Source organism: Microcaecilia unicolor, chromosome 3, assembly GCF_901765095.1.
Source record: "Microcaecilia unicolor chromosome 3, aMicUni1.1, whole genome shotgun sequence".
Classification (NCBI taxonomy): domain Eukaryota; kingdom Metazoa; phylum Chordata; class Amphibia; order Gymnophiona; family Siphonopidae; genus Microcaecilia; species Microcaecilia unicolor.
Genome location: NC_044033.1, coordinates 207,460,785 through 207,482,033, shown reverse-complemented (window position 1 = coordinate 207,482,033; position 21,249 = coordinate 207,460,785). Strand labels below are relative to the sequence as shown.

At 44.4% G+C, this 21,249-nt stretch overlaps 1 protein-coding gene and 1 long non-coding RNA gene across 2 annotated transcripts in view; both read right to left on the bottom strand.

The window, feature by feature from the left end:
- Window positions 1–958: 958 nt before the first annotated feature.
- On the bottom strand, window positions 959–2,443 carry LOC115466178. The gene is made up of 2 exons (XR_003941508.1): window positions 2,394–2,443; window positions 959–1,446 (listed from the first exon to the last, which is right to left on the bottom strand). It is a non-coding gene; the product is annotated as an uncharacterized LOC115466178 (long non-coding RNA).
- Window positions 2,444–8,030: 5,587 nt separating this feature from the next.
- The window catches only part of LOC115464332 (major histocompatibility complex class I-related gene protein-like), a 52,433-nt gene continuing 39,214 nt past the window's right edge, over window positions 8,031–21,249 (bottom strand). Inside the window, exons 3-7 of the mRNA XM_030194720.1 lie at window positions 20,804–21,079; window positions 19,698–19,973; window positions 9,405–9,515; window positions 8,376–8,450; window positions 8,031–8,116 (exon numbers count right to left, since the gene is read on the bottom strand). Of these exons, the coding sequence (XP_030050580.1) occupies window positions 8,031–8,116; window positions 8,376–8,450; window positions 9,405–9,515; window positions 19,698–19,973; window positions 20,804–21,079 (824 nt within the window). The remainder of the gene's footprint in view (window positions 8,117–8,375; window positions 8,451–9,404; window positions 9,516–19,697; window positions 19,974–20,803; window positions 21,080–21,249) is intronic.

The following is a 21,249-nucleotide window of genomic DNA, read 5'->3' as shown; positions in this document are numbered from 1 at the left end:
AGCTGCTGAAAAATTAGTTTAGGGCTATACTCAGAAAAGGAAAACAAACAGTGCAGAGAGCATAGAACCATAAGAACTGCAGACCCAGATTCCAATCCCACTGCTGCCACCAACTGTCACTGTATTACAAAAGAAGTCACCTAGTTCAAAGCTGTCACACAGTAAATAAACGGCAGAGGTAGGATTAGTTGCCAAACATGCACTGCTAGGTCTGCAAATGAAGAACCAGCTATAATATGTACTCCTCAGAAATAGATATAGTAAGATCACCAGGCTTCACCTCCTCTTTCATATATCCCCCTCCCCAGATGGCTACCCAAGAGATACAGAGACTCTAGTTGGGAAGAGGACTGGAGGGGAGATCTGCTCTAAGCAACCCTTCAGTTCCTTTCTATGGGCCAGAGGAGAACCTTCCTTCCCTCCCTCTGGGTTTCAGTGAATCAGCATCAGGTGTTTCTGAAGAAATGGAATCTTTTATTGGCAAAAGAAGCAGGTCTAAAAAATTCACACTTCAATGAAAAAAAAAAAATCACAAAATGTCTAGGCTGAAAAAAAGTTTAAGAGGCTGCAATTGTAGGCCAAGACTAGACTAAAGCACATACCCCTTACACCAGAAAATATTAATGCAGATAACGCCTAACTCTTCAAAAAAAAGATCAGCAAAAACACAATCAAATCAGATTTCTTTTTCCAGGCACTGAATAATTAAGTAGTAGAATCTATTGTCAGAGGAAACATTACATTAATTAGTACACTATAATACAAGCAACAGCGAAAGCAACAAACAGAGTTCAAAAGAAATTTGAAAAGTTCCTAACACATTATTAGACTTGAGAATGTCATTGCTTATTCCTGGAAATGAGCTAAGAGAAACTAATCAGATTGGCAGATACTGGACTCAATAGATCTTAGTCTGACTCAGCATGATTTTTTTAATATAGTTTTTTATATAGTCTCAAAATAAAAAAAAATAAAAAAAGCTTGGCACTTGTCTGCTCCAGAACTTAAAATTTTATCTTTGTCTGACATTTCTGATATTTATAAACACACTGCTGTTAAAAAAAACAAGAGCATAAGAACTTAAGCATAGCTTACTGGGTCAGACTGGGTCCATGTAGCACAGTATCCTGTTTCCAACAGTGGCCAATCCAGGTCACAAGTACCTGGCAGAAACCCAAATAGTAGCAACATTCCATGCTACCAATCCCGGGGCAAGGAGTGGCTTCCCTAGGTCCTTGTCAAAATACCAGACTATGGACTTTTCCTCCAGGAACTTGTCCAAACCTTTTTTTAAACCCAGATATGCTAACCACTGTTGCCACAAATTATTATGAAAAGTCCATGGAAGAGTCAGAATCTTCAGCCAGGAACAGCAAAAGAGGAGATGCTGGAACAGAATTTGGCTTTCCCTCCTCTGAAAGAGCAAAATATCTTCTTAAATGATAGCTGAAATGAGAGAGGCAGAGGGAGAAAAATTGGTGTCAGTAAAAAGGTATTGGGCAAAATCAGAACATTTCTTTTTCTGTGATTTGAGTATGGGTTAAATGCCACAGTATTCTGAGTATAGCAAAGTATTATACAGAAGAAGTGCATCAGACACAACCAGCTCACATTACCTGCACCCTGGAAACAGGGGCAGTGGCCTGAACTATAAGGGGATTTCTTTATTCCTTCCCCAGGGAGAAATACATCCAGCTGACTGGGCTGGCCACGGCATCTACCAGAATCTGGTGGGGCACGTGGTGTCAGTTTTGTAGGTCAAGCCTGTCATCACACCTTGAATATAACATATGCTACTGCTTTCTACATGGCAGTATTTGCATACACACACCTCATGCTGTACATACAATATATTTTAGGATGAAGCGTCATTTTGCATAAGAACAGTAGACATACTGGGTCAGACCAATGGTCCATCTAGCCCAGTATCCTGTTTCCAGCAGTGGCCAAGCCAGGTCACAAGAACCTGGCAGAAACACAAATCATGGCAAAATTCCATGTAGAACCCCAAGGAATAGCAAGATTCCAGAATCCTAAAGAGTAACAAAGTGTAGCAACATTCCATGCTACAAACTCCTGGGCAAGCAGTTGTTTCCCATGTCTGTCTCAATAGCAGACTGTGGACTTTTCCTCCAGGAACTTGTCCAAACTTTTTTATAACCCAGATACACTAACTGCTGTTACCACATCCTCTGGCATGTTTCTGTGTATAACTACGTACAGCATGAGGCTGTTTTTCCCCAACCTGCCACTGCTGTGTAGAAAGCGTCAGACCCCACACTTTCATTGCAGATGACAGTACAAGTGAATGCTTCATCTGCATAGTTTTCTCTCCCTGTATATAGATGTATATTAGGACATCGAACTGTACACACACATACACCCCTCAGTACCTGGATTGGGGCCAACTCCAGCTCCGGATGAGGTTGAAGATCCGTCATCTTTCGCTGAAAATAGAAAAGAACAGACTGGGGTAAATGTTTAATAAGCCACATTTAATTCCCACTGGAGACTGTGCTAATTTTTCAGTCTTTATGAACCTGAGCTTCAGACAGAAAGTATCTGCGCAGTCTGTGTGAGTTTTGCAGATAAAACGTTCACCTGTCCCGAAAGTCACCTCCAAAGGGAGTATAAAACCCACCCCTCATGATGTGAAGCTGTAATTGAGATATTTGTCTCGCAATGTTTGCCCTCATGTTCACATATTTCTGAGTACAAGCCCACTCGGTGTATGGGAAATGGTTAGAAAGGAAGAGAAACTTTTTAGATTTAGAGTGAAATTTGAAGTCTTGAAGGTTATGGATTTATAACGACTGCATTTCGCAGGCGCAAATCTCTACCAGTCACAAGCACTGGAAGGATTTAAAGAAAAAGCAACAAAGAGGGAGGATAGGACACATCAGGTCATCTCAGAGAAACCCTAACATGACTGCAAAGATTTTGTTTCATAGAAATGTTGAACACATTTATATAGGGAAACACCCCAGGGTCTGTCCAGTCTACCCAATTTGTTTCCTGTTCTGATACAACAGAGCCTCCCCCATCTCAGGTTTTACCCTCATTCTCATATCCAGGACCTCTCTGGACCTTTTCCAGGATTCCCTGAATTCCGCTGCTCTTTCAGTGGCATTGGTAAATGTGTGTTTTTTTTTTTTTTTTTTTAACATTACATGAAAAATGCAGTCATCTGCCTCCCTATACCCAGTCTCTCAAGTTTATTCCCTCCCTACAACTTCAATGCATTTCAGCTGAAACTCAATGCAGAGAAAACACAATGTCTCGTACTCACCTCACAACACAACAAAAGCAACTACTCCACAATAACCACACCATACTGTTCTCTCCCCGTCGCAGAAAATCTAAAAATTCTTGGAGTTACCATCGACCGAAACCTCACACTCAATACTCAAGTGAAGAACACAACGAAAAAGATGTTCCACGCCATGTGGAAACTCAAAAGAATAAAACCTTTCTTCCCAAGATATATCTTCCGTATCTTGGTACAGTCATTGGTAATAAGTCATCTGGACTACTGTAATGCACTGGCTGCAAAGAACAGACTATCAAAAAACTCCAAACAGCCCAGAATACCACCGCCAGACTCATATTTGGAAAAACCAAATATGAAAGTGCAAAACCCCTAAGAGAGAAACTTCACTGGCTCCCACTCAAGGAATGAGTTGCGTTCAAGATCTGCACGATTGTACACAAAATCATTCACGCAGATGCCCCAATCTACATGCTAAACCTTGTGGACTTGCTTCCCAGAAACGCCACAAGATCATCCTGCAAATTTCTCAATCTGCACTTCCCCAGCTGTAAAGGATTAAAATACAAGCTGATACACGCCACCACCTTCTCTTACATGAGCACGCAATTGTGGAATGCACTACCTACAGCCCTGAAAGCTATTGATGAAATAACTTCTGCAAATCTCTGAAGACACATCTGTTCAACAAGGACTACAAAGAGAACCCATAGCCTTACAAAACTACCTCACCAACTCACCCAATTATTAAAGTCTACCTTATATCTTGCCTAACACCTTCCTTCTCTCTTCCCTCACCTAATCTTTGTACATTACTAATTGTATGATATCATGGAATGATTATGTCATAACCAAACTCTGTAAGCCACATTGAGCCTGCAAATAGGTGGGAAAATTTGGGATACAAATGCAATAAATAAATAAATGCAGTGTCATCTTCAGTGAAAAAAATTATCCCCCCACCCCCCATGCCCAGATCTGCTGCAAGGGAATGTTTCTACATGAGACATAGGGCTAGATGCACTAAAGTTAACGAACCAGCAACGTGGGTTTTAAACTAGTTCTAGCCAGTTTAACGTGCAAGTAGTAAACAGGGACATGCACAAAAGGGCATTTTCCTGTCATGGTAGCAGCTAACGAAAACGGAATGCAGATGAGCAAATCCTATATAATAATTTGCACCATGAACATTCCATGAAGCTGCCTGGGCCCGTGTCTCCATTCTGATTGGCTGTACCTGGGACTGAAGCCTCGGATGACGTCATCCATAGAGCCTAAGCATTGCAATAGCAGCGCGAGTCGACCTGCAGCCCGCCACCCCGCACGCCAACGCCAGCCTGACCGCACAGAAGCACGTCGACCTGCATCCTGCCCCCCCCCAAAAAAAAGCAGATAAACCGGCAGATTGCCCGCTCGCCCGCTGCCAGTCACAAACGGCACCCACGGCAACAGGAAAGGAAAATAAAGGACTGACAGTCCAACCGCCCAGCAGTGCAAATCCACCTGCAGCCCGGAGGAGCGCAGCGACGTGAGAGGCAAGAGGAGGAGTGGCTGCAGAGACTGCATTTTAAGACTCGGGTATTTGCGAACTATTTTGCCTGGGTTTAAAAACATTTATCGCTTTTTTCCTTTTTGTAGTGGCTGCTGCTGCTGCTGCTCAACAGGAGAAGCAGCAGCAGCAGCAGCCGGACAGCGTTACCACTGGCAGCTGTGGGTGGCGGGGGGGTTTGATGCGCCGGGGTGGGGGGAAGGGTCGCTGGACATGGGTGGCTGCAGGGGGGGCAGGGGGAGAGGAGGGTCACTGGGCATGATTGGCTGGAGGGGGGCAGGGGAGAGGGAGGTGGGGAGAGGGTCCTGAGACCAGAGAGGGTGGGGGGCTCACACTCACTCACTGTCTCTCACAAACACTCTCTCTGACACACTCCCTGTCTATCACACTCTATTTCTCTGTCACACACACACAGTCTCTCACACGCTCTCTCTCTCTCTCTCACACACACACACACACACACACACACACACTGTCTCTACCTCATTCTCTCTCTGACACACACACTCTCTCTCTCTCTCTCTCTCAAACATACACACTCCGAGGAAAACCTTGCTAGCGTCCGTTTCATTTGTGTCAGAAACGGGCCTTTTTTTACTAGTTAGTATTACAATGTGTATAAATCGTATTGTAATAAGATGCACTACAGTTTTCTGATTGCCTAACCGTGGAAAACCTAATGGGTGGTCTGCACCTCTCGTTGGGGCTGCTGCGAGGGAATTGGAAGGGAAAAAAAAACATCCAAGTGCTCGTCAGGGACGTCCAAGCTTGCCCCCCCCGCCACAGGATCGGGACATGCAAGGACGTCCAAATCAAAATGTTTTGGTCTCTCTCAGCCAATCACAGCGTGTTTAGCTGTTACCAGTATTAGCTAAACATGCTGTGATTGGCTGAGAGACCTGGAGGGAGGGAAGTCCAAAATGTTTTGAATTGGACGTCGTTGCATGTCCCGATTCTGGGGGGGGGGGGGCCAAGCTGAAAACAACCTTGGAGGGGACTGTTGAGAGAACTGTGGTTGTGGTCAGTTCAGGCAGGTAGGAAAAACACATCCAAGAAGGACGCCCATCACAAAAGCTGCAGGAAGACATCCAGCTGGTGTTAGGTACTTGGACATCCCTAACTAGCACTTGGATGCTTTTTTTTTTTCTTCAGAGAGTCCTTCCTAGCCTGATGTAAGCCTGTCTTTAACATGCAAAGCAGTAAACAATGGAAATGTTACACAAGTGAAGAGCAGCAGCACTTAAATTAATTGGGGCTCTTTTCAGCACTCTTTCTCTTCTGAGGTTTCAGGCTGCTGACAAGCTTCCTGCTGTTAGGGAAGTCCTTTTTTTTTTTTTTTTGGAGTGAAAGATGTCCTTGGCATGTGAAAGACTGCAACGATGGGGACGACTTTTTTTTTTTTTTTTTTTGAATGAAGGACGCCCATAAAGGATATCCTTGGCATGCGCAGAGCAGCCAGCATAACGCTTGGCTGCTCTGCGCATGCTAAGCTGGCCGACTGGCTTGGAAGGAAAACACATGCAAATGAGCTAACAGCGACCAGCTCATTTGCATGCGATTTCCTTGATGCATTCCTGTTGCTTACCGATTCGCTAAGGAATCGGTAAGGGAAGGGCTTTAACGATGTTTTCAGTGCTTTTTCACAGAGAGAGTAGTGGATGCTTGGAATGCCCTCCCACGGGAGGTGGTGGAAATGAAAACGGTAACGGAATTCAAACATGCGTGGGATAAACTACTACTATTTAGCATTTCTATAGCGCTACAAGGCGTACGCAGCGCTGCACAAACATAGAAGACAGTCCCTGCTCAAAGAGCTTACAATCTACATAAAGGAATCCTGTTCAGAAGGAATGGATCCTAAGGAGCTTAGCCGAGATTGGGTGCCAGATCCGGTGGTGGGAGGCGGGGATAGTGCTGGGCAGACTTATATGGTGTGTGCCAGAACCGGTGGTGGGAGGCGGGGCTGGTGGTTGGGAGGCAGGGATAGTGCTGGGCAGACTTACACGGTCTGTGCCCTGAAAAGGACAGGTACAAATCAAGGTAAGGTATACAAAAATAGTAGCACATACGAGTTTATCTTGTTGGGCAGACTGGATGGACCGTGCAGGTCTTTTTCTGCCGTCATCTACTATGTAACTATGTTACATTTACCCCATAATAAGGTATTTTACAGAGGTAGCACTGATTGATATATTCCATCATTTCGGGGTTGTGCCGAGAATATTCCTTTTACCCTGTGTCCGTTACTAGCTCATAACACACACCATACACATATACACAGACGTCAGAAGAAGGCGGAACACAGCGAAGGGAAGGCTAGCGACGTCGGGAGCGCCGCCTCCTTCACTGATGCTGCGCTGCCGGAACAGCTACGGAGGTACATTTAAAAAGGAAAAAAAAGAAAAGGGATGTTGGGGGAGGGCGAGCGAGGTGAGCATGGTGCGGCGGCGCCCCCTAGAGGGAAGCACCCCCCTGCCATGCTTACCTCGCTTACCGTGTTGGCACGGCCCTGTCTGCAGTGAAAAAGACTGCTGTGGTTTTTAGAAGCAGTCTTGCAAAATTGCCACTGGAGGTCATGGAAGCCATTTTGGGATTGGAGCCGGAAGAGCAGCTCTTCTGATTTTTTTTTTTTTGGTGGTGGAAGTCTCGAATATAAACAAAAACAAACAGATGGAATTTTCAATGCCTTTCTTTGGTCAAAAAAATCTGTTTATATTCAAGTATATAGGGTAACCTGAAATATTTACTGGTTAAAATTGCAGGATGAAAGTGAAAGCATTTATGGGTCACTTTCAAAACTAACCACATTGGCATAAAGCATGTGAGTAATTTTTACCAACAGACCTTACATTAATTTTCAAAGTGAAATTTCAAAATGAAATTGTGGAAGTTACCCCAAGAAAACCAGCTGCACACGTTTACATGTGTTAAGTATTGCACACAGTTTTTCTGAGGAAAACTACACATATACTTTCGAAAAACCTGTAGTAACTTCAAATCCTACCCTCAGGCGCATCTTTACACTGTGGGTAAATATACCCATGTAGTGCTACTATATCTGTAAGTTTACCTGCTCCATGCATCTTGTTGGGCAGACTGGATGGATCGTACAGGTCTTTATCTGCCGCCATTTACTGTGTTACTATGTGTGAGAGGTTTTCAAACAGCCCAAGAAAAAGACTTTTTTATATAACCCAGGACCCATTGTATCAATTATCCAAATCTACAAACAGCAGTGAAACCCCAGGGAGACAGGATCTGAGGCTCTGGACACTTACCAGGGGCTGCATTGTATCCACCTGAAAAATGAGAACCACAGATTAATCAATATCCTGATCATATAAACATAGAATTCTCATGATATGCAAGGACTATATGAACCATTTTCTCTCTGCCCAATTTCTTTCTTGGTGTGACAATTCCTCCAAAACCTGATATGCTCAGAATGAGAAAAACCAGCATGATATTTGATCTGCTAGTGGTACACCCGGATGGACAGTCACCTGAACATGCAATCCCATTCATTCAGGGAATGTCAACCCAGTCCTCGGAACATACCCAGCCAGTCAGTCTGTAACACCATTTGTGTTACACCATCAGTAGGGAAGGAGTAACTGGGGACTGGCTCCTCTCCTGAGGAATTTACCAGCCCACAAATGAGGTAAGAGGCTCAGGGGACAGGGGGAATGTGCCAAGGATCAGCGAGATGCTCCTTTTTTCTTTTATGGCAACAGTGGGAGATTTCTGGGACCTGACATTTTTTTAAATTATTTTGTCTTTTTACTTTTTATTATTTTTTGTTGTCTGAGAAATAAAACCCCTGAAACAAAGTGTTTAATATGGCTGAAAGGGATAAATATTCAGACACTGAAGTCAGCTTTCTTTAGAAAAAACAACAAAAACACCACCACACTGGCCACAATGTTAAAAATATGCTTTGTAGATTCTGTGCTGCCATCTTCAGCAGCTCCCTGTCTAGTTATACAGATAGCTTCGGGGCAGCCTGAACTATCCAGCACTCCTCTGCATTGCAAGAGAACCTACCACATCACTTTACTCAAGAGAACCAAGAAATGTCAACCTGCCCATATCTGTCTTTCTAAATATCTCACTGTGTGGGACAGCAGGAATGGGGGAAGGGGGAAGGATTAGTCTCAATGATGGACTGCAGTGCTACGAACCAGAGTTCGGCAATCCTTACTGTAAAACAAAGGGACTGAGGGGGCACGGAGCTCAGCCAGGTTTCCCTCAATACAAAGCTGGAGGGAAAGGGAAGAGGCCACATAGCTAAGACAGATTATAACATGAGTGGGGTGGGGGAAGATGATGCAGACATGAACCATATACTCCTTAGTACAATACCGGGAGAAGGTGTTTAGTGTTCAGCCAGTCACTGTTCAATATGAAAGGGGGGGGGGGGGGGGTACAGGTGCCAACACTGTGTTTTGGATGCCAAACAATACAAATTACTCCTCCCTGGACATGACAGATCATTAGGGGTGCAGAAGTTCATCATGCAGCTCTGGAAACAAGTCATTTATACAAGGTCTTCCACACCCTGCAGAGATCCATGACCTCCTCTCTTACCCTTCTGTTTCTTCTTATAGACGATGACTCCAGCCACCACAGCAATGATCAGAAGCAGCACCCCAGCGATCACCCCAATAATGATTCCAATCGATAATGAAGATTTTGGCTCTAATGGAAACAAGAAACAAATTAAATTATGATACAAGGTCCATAGTACTAGCAATCCCTCCCCCCTCCCCAGATCTCTGCATTGTTACAGGGCGAGACATTGTTTGCACCCAGGATCTGCCCCAGAGCCCCATCCTGCTTAAAAGAAGAATCTGAAACAGAGGAAAAACACAGAATGAGAGGAGGGGATCTGGATTAAAAGCTTTTGTTCTCTACTGGTCCAGCTGCGCTGTGTACAGAGCATCTGCTGCTGAGAAACCCACACATACTGAGGGAACATTTATAACAACGTACCACTTACTAAACAATACTTTTATACCGCAACAACCTTGAGGGATCTGTGTAGTTTATATATGAAAGAAAACCAAGTGTACCTGGGAATTACAATAAAAATAAGTACTAGTAAAAAAATATCACTCGTTACAGCTCTCAACACAGAAACTTCTCAAACCAACATGTCTTCAAGGACTTCCTGAATCGTGAAAGACCATCAGAAAATCTAATAATAGCGGGAAGATCATTCCAAAACTAGACTCCAGTAAAGGAGAACAGAGATTGGAGCAACCTTTTCTAAAAGCTTTAAAGGAAGGAAGACAGCGACAAGCTATTTCTCAGCCGTATTATAACATCCTTAACATAGAAAAGTTAATGTAATGTCCTAAATATAAAAACTTTGAAGTACACCCTAGCTCGAATTGAAAGCCAATGCGCTGTGATCAGTAATGGTATAACCCTATTGATTTTTTTCTTTTTGCAGAGAAAACTAAGCAAACTGCTACATTCTATAAAGTCTGCAATTTCTTCAAAAGCAACTGTGAGCAGCCTACAAAGAGAACATTACAGTAGTCTAGTTGACTCAAAACTAGAGTCTGAACAACCACAATGTCTAATCCTTCTTAAGTTTCTTAAAGTACAGAAATTTTCTTGGCGAGTTGAGCCACTTGATTTTCGAAGAAAAAGGCATGGATGTAACACTATACCCAGTATCTTTAATTCAGTTTCAACTGAGAAAGAAGCCTGGATCGATACTTATAGCCCGACACTGGACAGTCTGTTGCGCTCTGTAGAATGCCCGCTCTGTCTGTAACAAACTTTCCTACATCCATGACCTCTTTATCTCTCGTACTCTCCATCTGCTTGCCCTAACTGAAACTTGGCTTTACCCTGAAGACTCTGCTTCAGTTGCAGCCCTATGCCATGGAGGTTATCTTTTCTCTCATACTCCTGGCCCGGTTGGCCGTGGAGGTGGTGTGGGGCTACTACTTCATAGTAGTACTTCATGAAATCTTGAAGATTTCAACCTCTTCTACCTCAGTCTCACTGCTTTTCTTCCTTCGAAGACCACTCCATCCATTTATTTGCTCCTCTGCCTCTCCGAGTAGCAGTCATTTATTGACCCCCTGATAAGTCCCTTTCTCACTGACTGATGCTTGGCTTTCCTTCTTTTTTGAACCTTCATCTCCTTCCCTGACTCTTATGCTTCGCAGTTTCTTGATTTAACATCCTCTGTCAATCTTCAACTGTGCTCCACTGCCCCCACTCACCAGAACGGCCACTGTCTTGATCTTATCCTCTTCTCAAACTGCTCATTCTCCAGTTTCTGTGCCTCAACTCTACCCCTCTCTGACCATCATCTGATAACTTTCACACTTAAACACCCTCCTCCCCAGTCCCATCCAATCTTAACCAATACATTTAGGAATCTTCAGGCTATTGACCCTTCTACTCTGTCCTCCAGTGTTTCAAATCTCTTCTCTACCACAATGTTATCCAAGTCTGTCAATGAGGCTGTCTCTTCCTATAATACTATTCTCTCCTCTGCTCTGGATACTCTTGCTCCTCCCATTTCCCGTTCTGTAAAATGTACCAAACCCCAACCTTGGCTGACCTCTAGAATCCACTATCTACATTCCTGTGCCCGCTCTGCCGAACACCTTTGGCTAAAATCCCGTGCCCATGCTGACTTCATACATTTCAAATTCTTGCTGACCTCCTTCCAGTCTGCTCTTTTACTTGCCAAACAGGACTATTACATCCAGTTGACAAATTCTCTTGGCTCAAACCCTCGACGTCTTTGCTACACTGAACTCTCTACTACTACTACTACTAATAGCTCCTCAAAGTGCCTTCACCTCCAACTCCCCTTTCACTTTCCCCCCAGACTCTGGCTTTCATGATAAGGTTCACAAGATTAAACTTGAATTCTCAACCAGGTCACCTCCACCTCTCCTTCCCTTAGACCATTCTCTCAACCCTCCAACCCCTGCCTCCTTTTCTTCCTTCACTGAAGAGGAAACTACACATCTTCTTTCCTCCTTGAAACTAACTACCTGTTCCTCCGATCCTATTCCCACCCATCTACTTAACAATATCTCTCCTACTGTCATCCCTTTTATCTGTCATATCCTCAATCTTTCACTTTCCACTGTGACTGTTCCTGATGCCTTCAAACATGCCGTAGTCACACCACTCCTTAAAAAAAACCTTCATTGGACCCTACCTGTCCTTCCAACTATCGCCCCCATCTCCCTCCTCCCTTTCCTATCCAAGATACTTGAACGTGCTGTTCACCACCGTTGCCTTGACTTTCTTTCATCTCAAGCTATTCTTGATCCACTTCAATCTGGCTTTCGCCCCCTTCATTCAACTGAAACAGCGCTCGCTAAAGTCTCCAATGATCTGCTCCTGGCCAGATCCAAAGGTCTCTATTCTATCCTGACCCTTCTCAATCTATCTGCTGCTTTTGACACTGTTGATCACAGCCTACTCCTTGATACACTGTCCTCACTTGGATTTCAGGGCTCTGTTCTTTCCTGGTTTTCTTCTTATCTCTCCCAGCGTACCTTTAATGTATACTCTAGTGGATCCTCCTCTACTTCTATCCCACTGTCAGTTGGTGTACCTCAGGGATCTGTCCTAGGACCTCTCCTTTTCTCCATCTATACTTCTTCCCTTGGTACTCTGATCTCATCCCATGGTTTTCAGTATCATCTTTATGCTGATGACTCCCAGATCTACCTCTCCACACCAGAAATCTCAGCCGAAATCCAGGCCAAAGTATCAGCCTACCTGTCTGACATTGCTGCCTGGATGTCTCAGCGCCATCTGAAACTAAACATGATCAAGACTGAGCTTCTTATCTTTCCCCCTAAACCAACCTCTCCTCCTCCCCCATTCTCTATTTCTGTGGATAACACTCTCATCCTTCCTGTCTCATCAGCTCCTAACCTTGGGGTCATCTTCGACTCCTCCCTCTCCTTCTCTTCACATATTCAGCAGACTGCTAAAACCTGTTGTTTCTTTCTCTATAATATCACCAAAATTTCCTTTCTGAGCATTCTACCAGAACCCTCATCCACACTCTTATCACCTCTCGCTTAGACTATTGCAACTTGCTTCTCTCAGGTCTCCCACTTAGCCATCTCTCTCCTCTTCAGTCTGTTCAAAATTCTGCTGCACGACTTATATTCCGCCAGTGTCGTTATGCTCATATTAGCCCTCTCCTCAAGTCAATTCACTGGCTTCCTATCCGTTTCCGCATACAGTTCAAACTCCTCTTATTGACCTATAATTGCATTCACTCTTCAGCTCCTCTACCTCTCCACTCTCTCTCTCCCTACATTCCTCCCCGGGAACTCCGTTCACTGGGTAAATCTCTCTTATCTGCACCCTTCTCCTCCACCGCTAACTCCAGACTCCTTCCTTTTATCTTGCTGCACCATATGCCTGGAATAGACTTCCTGAGCGTCAAGCTCCATCTCTGGCCGTCTTCAAATCTAAGCTAAAAGTCCACCTTTTTGATCCTGCTTTTAACTCCTAACCCTTATTCACTTGTTCATAACACTTATTTTATCATCCTCACTTTAATATTCCCTTGTCTCGTTTGTCCTAATTAGATTGTAAGCTCTGTCGAGCAGGGACTGTCTCTTCATGTTCAAGTGTACAGCGCTGCATGCATCTAGTAGCGCTATAGAAATGATGAGTAGTAGAATTTGCGGTGATAAAATTTGTTTTTATCTAAATTTAGTTTCAGCTTATAAGCATTAATCCAATTTTCAACTAATTTAACATATAAGACTTCACTTTAACATCCCAATCAGCAAGCAAGTCTTCCCAGGGGATAAGTAGAGTAATGTCGTCAGCACAGATATATATATATTTTTTTTTACTGCAGCACCATCTAAGATCTTACCTAAAGAATTCATTACTATATTGAATACAATAGACAACAAGGGAGACCCTTCGGGAACACCACAGTCTAAGCTTCAAGGTGCAGAAAGCTCATTCCTCATCCTAACCTGGTATGTCTTCGATGTCAAGAGCCCCTTAACCCACTTCCAAACTGGGTCAGTAAGACCAATTTCAGCCAAAATCCACAAAAGTATCTCATAATAACATCAAAGGCTGCGGATAGGTCAAACTGGATTAGTAATACTTGGCATCCTTTACTGCTAGTTGCTGTTTAATGGTTGCCTCCCAAATGTTTGCATAGGGGTAGATGGCACTGGTCTGTAATGACTAACTAGAGATCTGGACCTAGATTGATTTTTTTTAAATTGGTGCGAGAATACGACTTAAATAACCAGACTACTACTACTACTACTTAACATTTCTAAAGCGCTACTAGGGTTACGCAGTGCTGTACAGTTTAACAAAAAGGACAGTCCCTGCTCAAAGGAGCTTACAATCTAATGGACAAAATGTGAAGCCAAACAAATTGGGGCAGTCTAGATTGCCTGAAAGAGGTCCAATGGTTAGGTGCCGAAGGCGACATTGAAGAGGTGGGCTTTAAGCAAGGATTTGAAGATGGGCAGGGAGGGGGCTTGGCATATGGGCTCAGGAAGTTTATTCCACGCATAGGGAGAGGCGAGGCAGAAAGGGAGTTGGCGGTGGTGGAGAAAGGTACAGAGGAGGGATTTGTCCTGTGTGCGGAGGGTTCGGGTAGGAGCGTAAGGGGAGATAAGGGTAGAGAGGTAATGAGGGGCTGCAGATTGAGTGCATTTGTAGGTTAGTAGGAGAAGCTTGAACTGTATGTGGTACCTGATCGGAAGCCAGTGAAGTGACTTGAGGAGAAGGGTGATATGAGCATATCGGTCTAGGCGGAAGATAAGACGTGCAGCAGAGTTCTGAACGGATTGAAGGGGGGATAGATGGCTAAGTGGGAGGCCAGTGAGGAGTAGGTTGCAGTAGTCAAGGTGAGAGGTAATGAGAGAGTGGACGAGAGTTCGGGTGGTGTGGTCAGAGAGGAAAGGGCGAATTTTGCTGATGTTATAGAGAAACCAGACACAAATTTAACCATCCTAAGAAGACTACCGATAGCAATTTCAATAGGTAAGTTGGACATTGGTTCAAGCTACAATGAGAAGAGTATCTTGAGAACAGCTGTCTCGTCTCCTCAAGATTAACTAGTAGGTACTGGTGGTGTGCACTAAAATGGTTATTTGCTCTTATATGCGACACAGCTCCACCTCGGTTATGTAGATGTTTGTGTGTGAAAAGTTTAAAAGTGTAACCAGGGAACTGTAACAAGGTCCGAGAAGAGGCAGTTGCATATACACAAGTGTTACCTGAAGAATGTTTTTAAAGACACAAATACATCAACAGGAAAAAACAAAAACATCCTGAGCTTTGTGCTCGTCACTCTGCAGTAACTGAATGGCAGTGACTATGAAGTCTGGGCTGGGAGTCTCATAACCAGTTGCATATTGTGTTATATACCAGGAAAGGCAGTACAGAAAATTCAAATAAAATTTTAGCCTGTCCTTCCGACAGCACTCAGTGTGGGTTATAAGACACACAATCCATAAATGCATCAAAATGCAGTTAAATAAAACAGAAAATCACTTAATAAATGAACCTAAAAACAATTCTTCCAGCTCAACATCCCTCTAGTCAAGCAACACTCAAAGAGAATTTATACCAGGGGTCCCCACACTTTACATCAAATTTCTGAAAGGAGCAGATGTAATTTCTAATATGATAGTTTTAAAGAATTTTAAATTTTCTTTTCTGTCTCTTCTCCTGTTTCCATCAGTCGCTGATATGCCTCAAGGATTCTCATACAATACTGCACTCTGCCCGACGTACTGCTCCTTTGATTGCCTCAAGGTGATGTCAATCTCCCACGCTTATTTAGCTTTGTCCAGTGCAAGGCTATTGTGCTAGAGGCGTGCACTGAAGGAGCTTGACCAAGGAGCAGGTCGTGCTCCTTGGGTGCTACTTGGGGCACCTCCTTGGGTGTTTTAGACCCCCTTGCACTTTTCATCTCCTTCCTTGCCCCTCTGTTTCACACTGCCCTTTTTGGCTCCTTGCCCCCTCAAGACCTCTCCTCTTTAGACTTGTCCCCTTCACCGTTAGGTCAGATCCCCATGCTTCTCTGACCCCATTTGCCTTGTCATGCCCGACCCCTGCCTTCAACCTCCACTGATTTCTGGTTCCCATATGCCCCAGCTGTCCCTTGACTTCTTAAACATCTGCTCTATTTGCTGCAAAACTCCCCTCATGGCGGATCTTATTTCAACCTACTCCCTAGACTGCCTCTGTTATGGAGACCTGGTCCTGCCCAGGTGAAACCGCGATCTTGCTTGACTCTTGCTCCCCAGGCTTTCAATCTTTTCACACCCCGTCCTTCACATCAGGGTAGTAAGGTTGCTTGTTTTTTTCACTCCTCGCTGCAGGTTACCCCTTCCCTTTCCAAAGCACTTTCCACCTCAGGGGTCCTCGTTATCCATCTGGCCACCACCTCCACTCATGTCTATGCTGCCTTAGTCTACCACCCGCCTTCTCTACCTCTTCTTCATTTGACGAGTTGGCTGCTTTTCTCTCGAATTGCTTGACCCTTTGCCACCCTTTTCTTCTTGGCAACTTCAAATCACCCCTCCCCTCAGACCACCGCACCTAGCCTCAATCTATCGCACCATTTTTACGTCCCTATCCACAGCACTGGTCACACTCTTGACCTCACTTTTACCTCCCACTCATTCTCAGTCTTACCTGATTTTCTCAGCGCATTTCCTGTCCCTTGGTCTGGCTATGTTCTTCTTGTCTTCTCATTTTCTCTGCCCGCCCTCAATCTACTCCAGTTCCCTTTCGGCATCTCCATGATTCCGCTGCATTCTCCATCTCCAATTTTCTTAGCCAACTTCCCCCCTCCTCTCTGTCCCTCCGCCTAGCACAATGCACTAACGAACTGAATCAGACTCTCGTCCATACTAGACTAACACACCCCACTGGTAACTAAACCCTTCTCTAAACTGCAATCAGCCACATGGTTTTCTACACACTTTCATCTGTTACACTCCCATCTTCAAGCTGCGAGCCAGAAGTGGCACAAGTCTGGACAGCTGTCCATTCTCTTTTTGATGTACATTACAAGGATTACTGTCATGCTCTATGGAAGGCCCAAATCTTTTAATTGTCCTCAAATGGCCTTTCATGTTTTGAATAGCATCACGCCATCCTCTACCAATCTTGCCTGTCTACCCTTGTATGCCATCTACCTGGTCATCTTTCCGCTTTCCAACCATGTTTCCACTTACCAAGGCTCTTGCATCTCTTCATCCTTCTGTTGATCCATTGCCCACTTGGTGCCTCTCGGTTGTCCTAGTTCCCTACATCTCATCTCTTATCAGTTCCTCTTTCTTGTTCTATACCCTTCCTTAGAAACACGCTGTGGTTTGCCCCTTGCTTAAACAGTCCCATCTCAACCCAGCCTCACCCTCTAGCTTTCGTCCCATTTCGAATTTTCCCTTCCTATCCAAGATCTTAGAGAAACTAGTCCACCCCCAACTTGTTCAGCATATTGAGTCCTGTCACACCCTTCACCTGTTTCAATCCAGCTTCTGCTCACATGACAGTACCAAGACCATCCAGTTAGCTTACTTTATTTATTTTTTGTCTATTAGATTGTAAGCTCTTTGAGTAGGGACTGTCTTTCTTCTATGTTTGCGCAGCGCTGCGTACGCCTTGTAGCGCTATAGAAATGCTAAATAGTAGTAGTAGTAGTAATTAGCTCTGCACAATTTCATCCGCACTTACTCGACCAACGCTGTTCAGTTATTCTCCTCTCCCAGGACCTTTCTTCAGCTTTCAATTTGGTGAATCACTTCTCCTTGGCCGCCTTCGCTCTGTTGGGGTCACTGGCACTGTCTTCACTTGGTTCTGTAATTACCTCACTAACCGTTCTTATCAGCTTTCCTTCCATGGGTCTTCCACATCCTCTGCCTGTTCTCTCTGGCATCCCTCAGGAGGACATCCTGTCCCCCGTGCTCTGCTCTTTAATATCTTTCTTGCTCCTCTGTTATTCAAGAGTAAGCATGCAACCCGTTCTGTTACGCAGATGACATACTGATTATTTGCAAAATGTCTGATCCCTCTGCTTTTACACGTGTTAACAACTCTCTCACAAATCTCTGTCTGGCTGAAATCCAATCAGCTATTTCTAAATAAATGTCGCTAAATGTGAGGATATCCTTTTTTCATCCAGTCAGTCTTTCCTACCTACCCCTCCTCTGATGGATGGGCATCAGCTCCCCTTCAGCGACACTGTAAAAATCCTCAGGGCCATTTTCAACCCCTCCCTTTTGTTCCAGATTGATGCCGTCCTTTGGTTGGCTTTTTTTGCTCTTCACTGCATCCGCTCAATCCACTCTACCCTCTTCTCCGCTTCCCTTCATCCCATCATTCTAGATCTCATTTCCCATTTAGACTACTGTAATTCCTTTTATGCAGGTCTGCCTCTTACCTCTCTGAAGCATATTCAACTCATACAAATCAACTGCTGTTCCTTCACAATGCATGCAAATATGACCGTCATCTCCTTTCTCCGTGCTGCTGACAAAACCCTGCTCTGTCCCCCCCCCCCCCCCCCCATCACTATATGCCTCTCCTCTACCTGCAATTCTGCATTCTGTTACCTCGGTCCCAAGCTGTGGAAAGGATTTTCCATCCTATCGCCAAACACCACTCTCAAAGTTCAACCCAGCCATCAAAACACTAAGGTAAATCTGAAAACTGGGCTTTTTAGACAAGCTTCTGAAGATCAGCATTAGCCGGAAATTGCTGCCAGTTGATTAAGTGAACCAACCCTTGTTCTTAGCTGTGCAAAGTATAATTTCCTTTATTATCTGTCTTCTTTGCTGTGTGCTTTATACTTTCCTCAGCATGAATGCATTAAATTTGTGTGTGACTGGATTTTTCCTGTCTTCTTCTGGGTGATTATATATGTTTTCTGTGAAAAATTGGAGTTCCTTTCCTTTAAGTTTTAGTCATGTACCTCTGTCCAGGCAGCTAGAGCAAATCTAATAAAGTATACAATCCACCTTTTTTCCAGATCTTTCCCTGATACTACAAGTTGATTACTGGTCTGCTACCCTCCCCCCACCCCCCGATGTGGTGCTTTGTGTTAGGATTTAATCCGTTTTATGCCAATGCTCTGGCCTTGGTGGTATATAAAGTCTGTGAAATACATAAATAAACAAATATTTCATGGCACTTCTCTTTTCTGCCTCTCTCACTATTCCACATCACCACTTTTCTTCTCTCTAGCCCTCCCCTCTTACGCCTTCAGTATTCTCTTCTTCCAGTGCTCTCCTCCACAATCCTTTTCCCTCCCCAGCAGCATCTCTCCTTTCCTTATCCCTTCTCTAATGCTACACTGCTAAAGGAGTCAGTCCTATTGGTGCTGCCCCGTCAGTGCAGTAATTTGGCCACTGCTGTTGTGAAACACAACAGCAGGCAAGGAGTGACTGGTGATCATCCCATCCTATTTGCACCCTGGCTATGAGGTAAGATGCAGGGGAGGGAGCAAGGACATCTTTTTCAGCCTCTTTAGTCAGCAAGAAGGTGGGGACAGGATGGGGGGCCTGTAGCCTGGTGTAGGGATTTGTTTATGGAAGGAAGATCAGGATAGTTAAGGACTAGGGATTACGCAGACATTCCTCCTCACAGATCAACTCTCCCTGCCTAATTTCAAGAAAGCATTTGGAAATTTACATATTCATTGTGGCATACCTTTTCAATCCTACTCTTTCTTTTCTACACCGAGGAAACTTCATGTTTCTCAAAAAACATTTGGCTGGTAATTCAGTTTTCAAAACATGTTCCTACCGTGCTGGCAGTATTTGCAGAGAGTTTCTAGGCAGAAGTCCACCCTCCCTGGACTCAGAATGATCCCCAACTTACCCCAGAGCACACTGAGCGACTCTGGCAGGCTGCTGTGATCCACGTGGCAGGAATAAGTGGATTCCTCCTTGGGGTTGATCTCCACAGACTCCTGGATCTGGTAGGTGCCATCGTGATTGGGGAGAATGTCTTTGGCTGCCGTTCCGTGCAAGATCACCTCTCCATTCTTCACCCATTTCACCTCAATATCACGTGGGTAAAACCCAGTCACTTGGCAATGCAGGGTAGTTGAACGCCCCTCAGGCTTTCTATCCCAGACTTTCACACTGGGACGGACTGTGGAGAAGGAAGAGAAGAGGGGAGGGGGACATTTCAGTCTGCAATCAGGACATGGAGCTGACCCTGCCATTTCTCCTTGAAACAGGACCCCAGGGGCCCTACCAATTCTAGTGCCTTTGGGGGAGGGGAGGTGAGGAGGAAGGGCTGAAACACAAGATCAATGAAGAGAAAACAACTGTGGTAAAATGCTAAACTAAAAGTAACAAATAAAAACAAAATTATGATAACTACAAAATTATAACTGTAAAACCACAAAGACCCATATGTCCATATTTAAGACTAAGGTCTGTATCAGGGGTATGTACTCTGCATAATCAAATAACTAGCTGTGATTATTTATCCAGCTGTAAAGATCAAACTAGATGATTTGACAAAGACCTATAGGAATCAAAGCATAAAACACAAACATTTAAATATTTCAAACATTTTCTGGACACTTTGTTAACTACCATTTATCTATTGGGTAGGAAAAGGAGTTATGGTTGTTACACTTTAGTAATTAATAAGTTATTGGTTTTAGTTTCTGTCTCTTTAGCTGCTGACCTCTGATCTGCAACTCCTGTCTATAGGACACAATTCCCTTCCATTTCTACAAGCTCTTGGGTCAGCAAAAAGGGGGGTGCAGTGGGGTGTGTTTTTTTCACTGGTTTCCCTGGTCTCTGCTTTCTTCCTCCTCCTGGAAGCTGAGAGGGGCGAGATTTCAGCTTCCTGCTGACCCAGAGCTTTTAGCTACAGCTCAGGATGGGTGGAGAGCAGTGGAGGGGAAGGGGGTCTAGAGGAAATCCCTGTCTAGTTTGGTACTATGTGCTGGGAGTAGGCATTCTTACCTTTACTGTCCAGCTCCTTGGTGCCGTACTGAATGTATTTCTGTAACCACTCGATGCACGTCTGCTCCAAGTAACCCTTTAACCTCTCAGCAAAACTTCTGTCCGCATTCCACTTCTGCTCTGTGATCTCTGCTCCCACCATCGCTGGCACCCAGATCAGTCTGTCCTTATCCAGGCTGATGAAGTCCTGTCCATCATAAGCATACTGAAAAAAGCCCCGAGTGCTGCCGTCCCGGTCCCGCTCACAGCCGTACATCAACTGAAATGAGTGCACACCTGAGAGAGAAAGAGAGAGAGAGAGAGAAAGAGAAAGAAAGAGAAAAGAGAAAGAGAGTTACTGATCTTTTTGCCATAGCTGTGTAGTGCAGAAGGACTAAGGGGATTGAAGGCATTGCAGGATCTGGATTAGGAGACTGGAGGGATTGGGATGCAAGTGATCAGGCTGT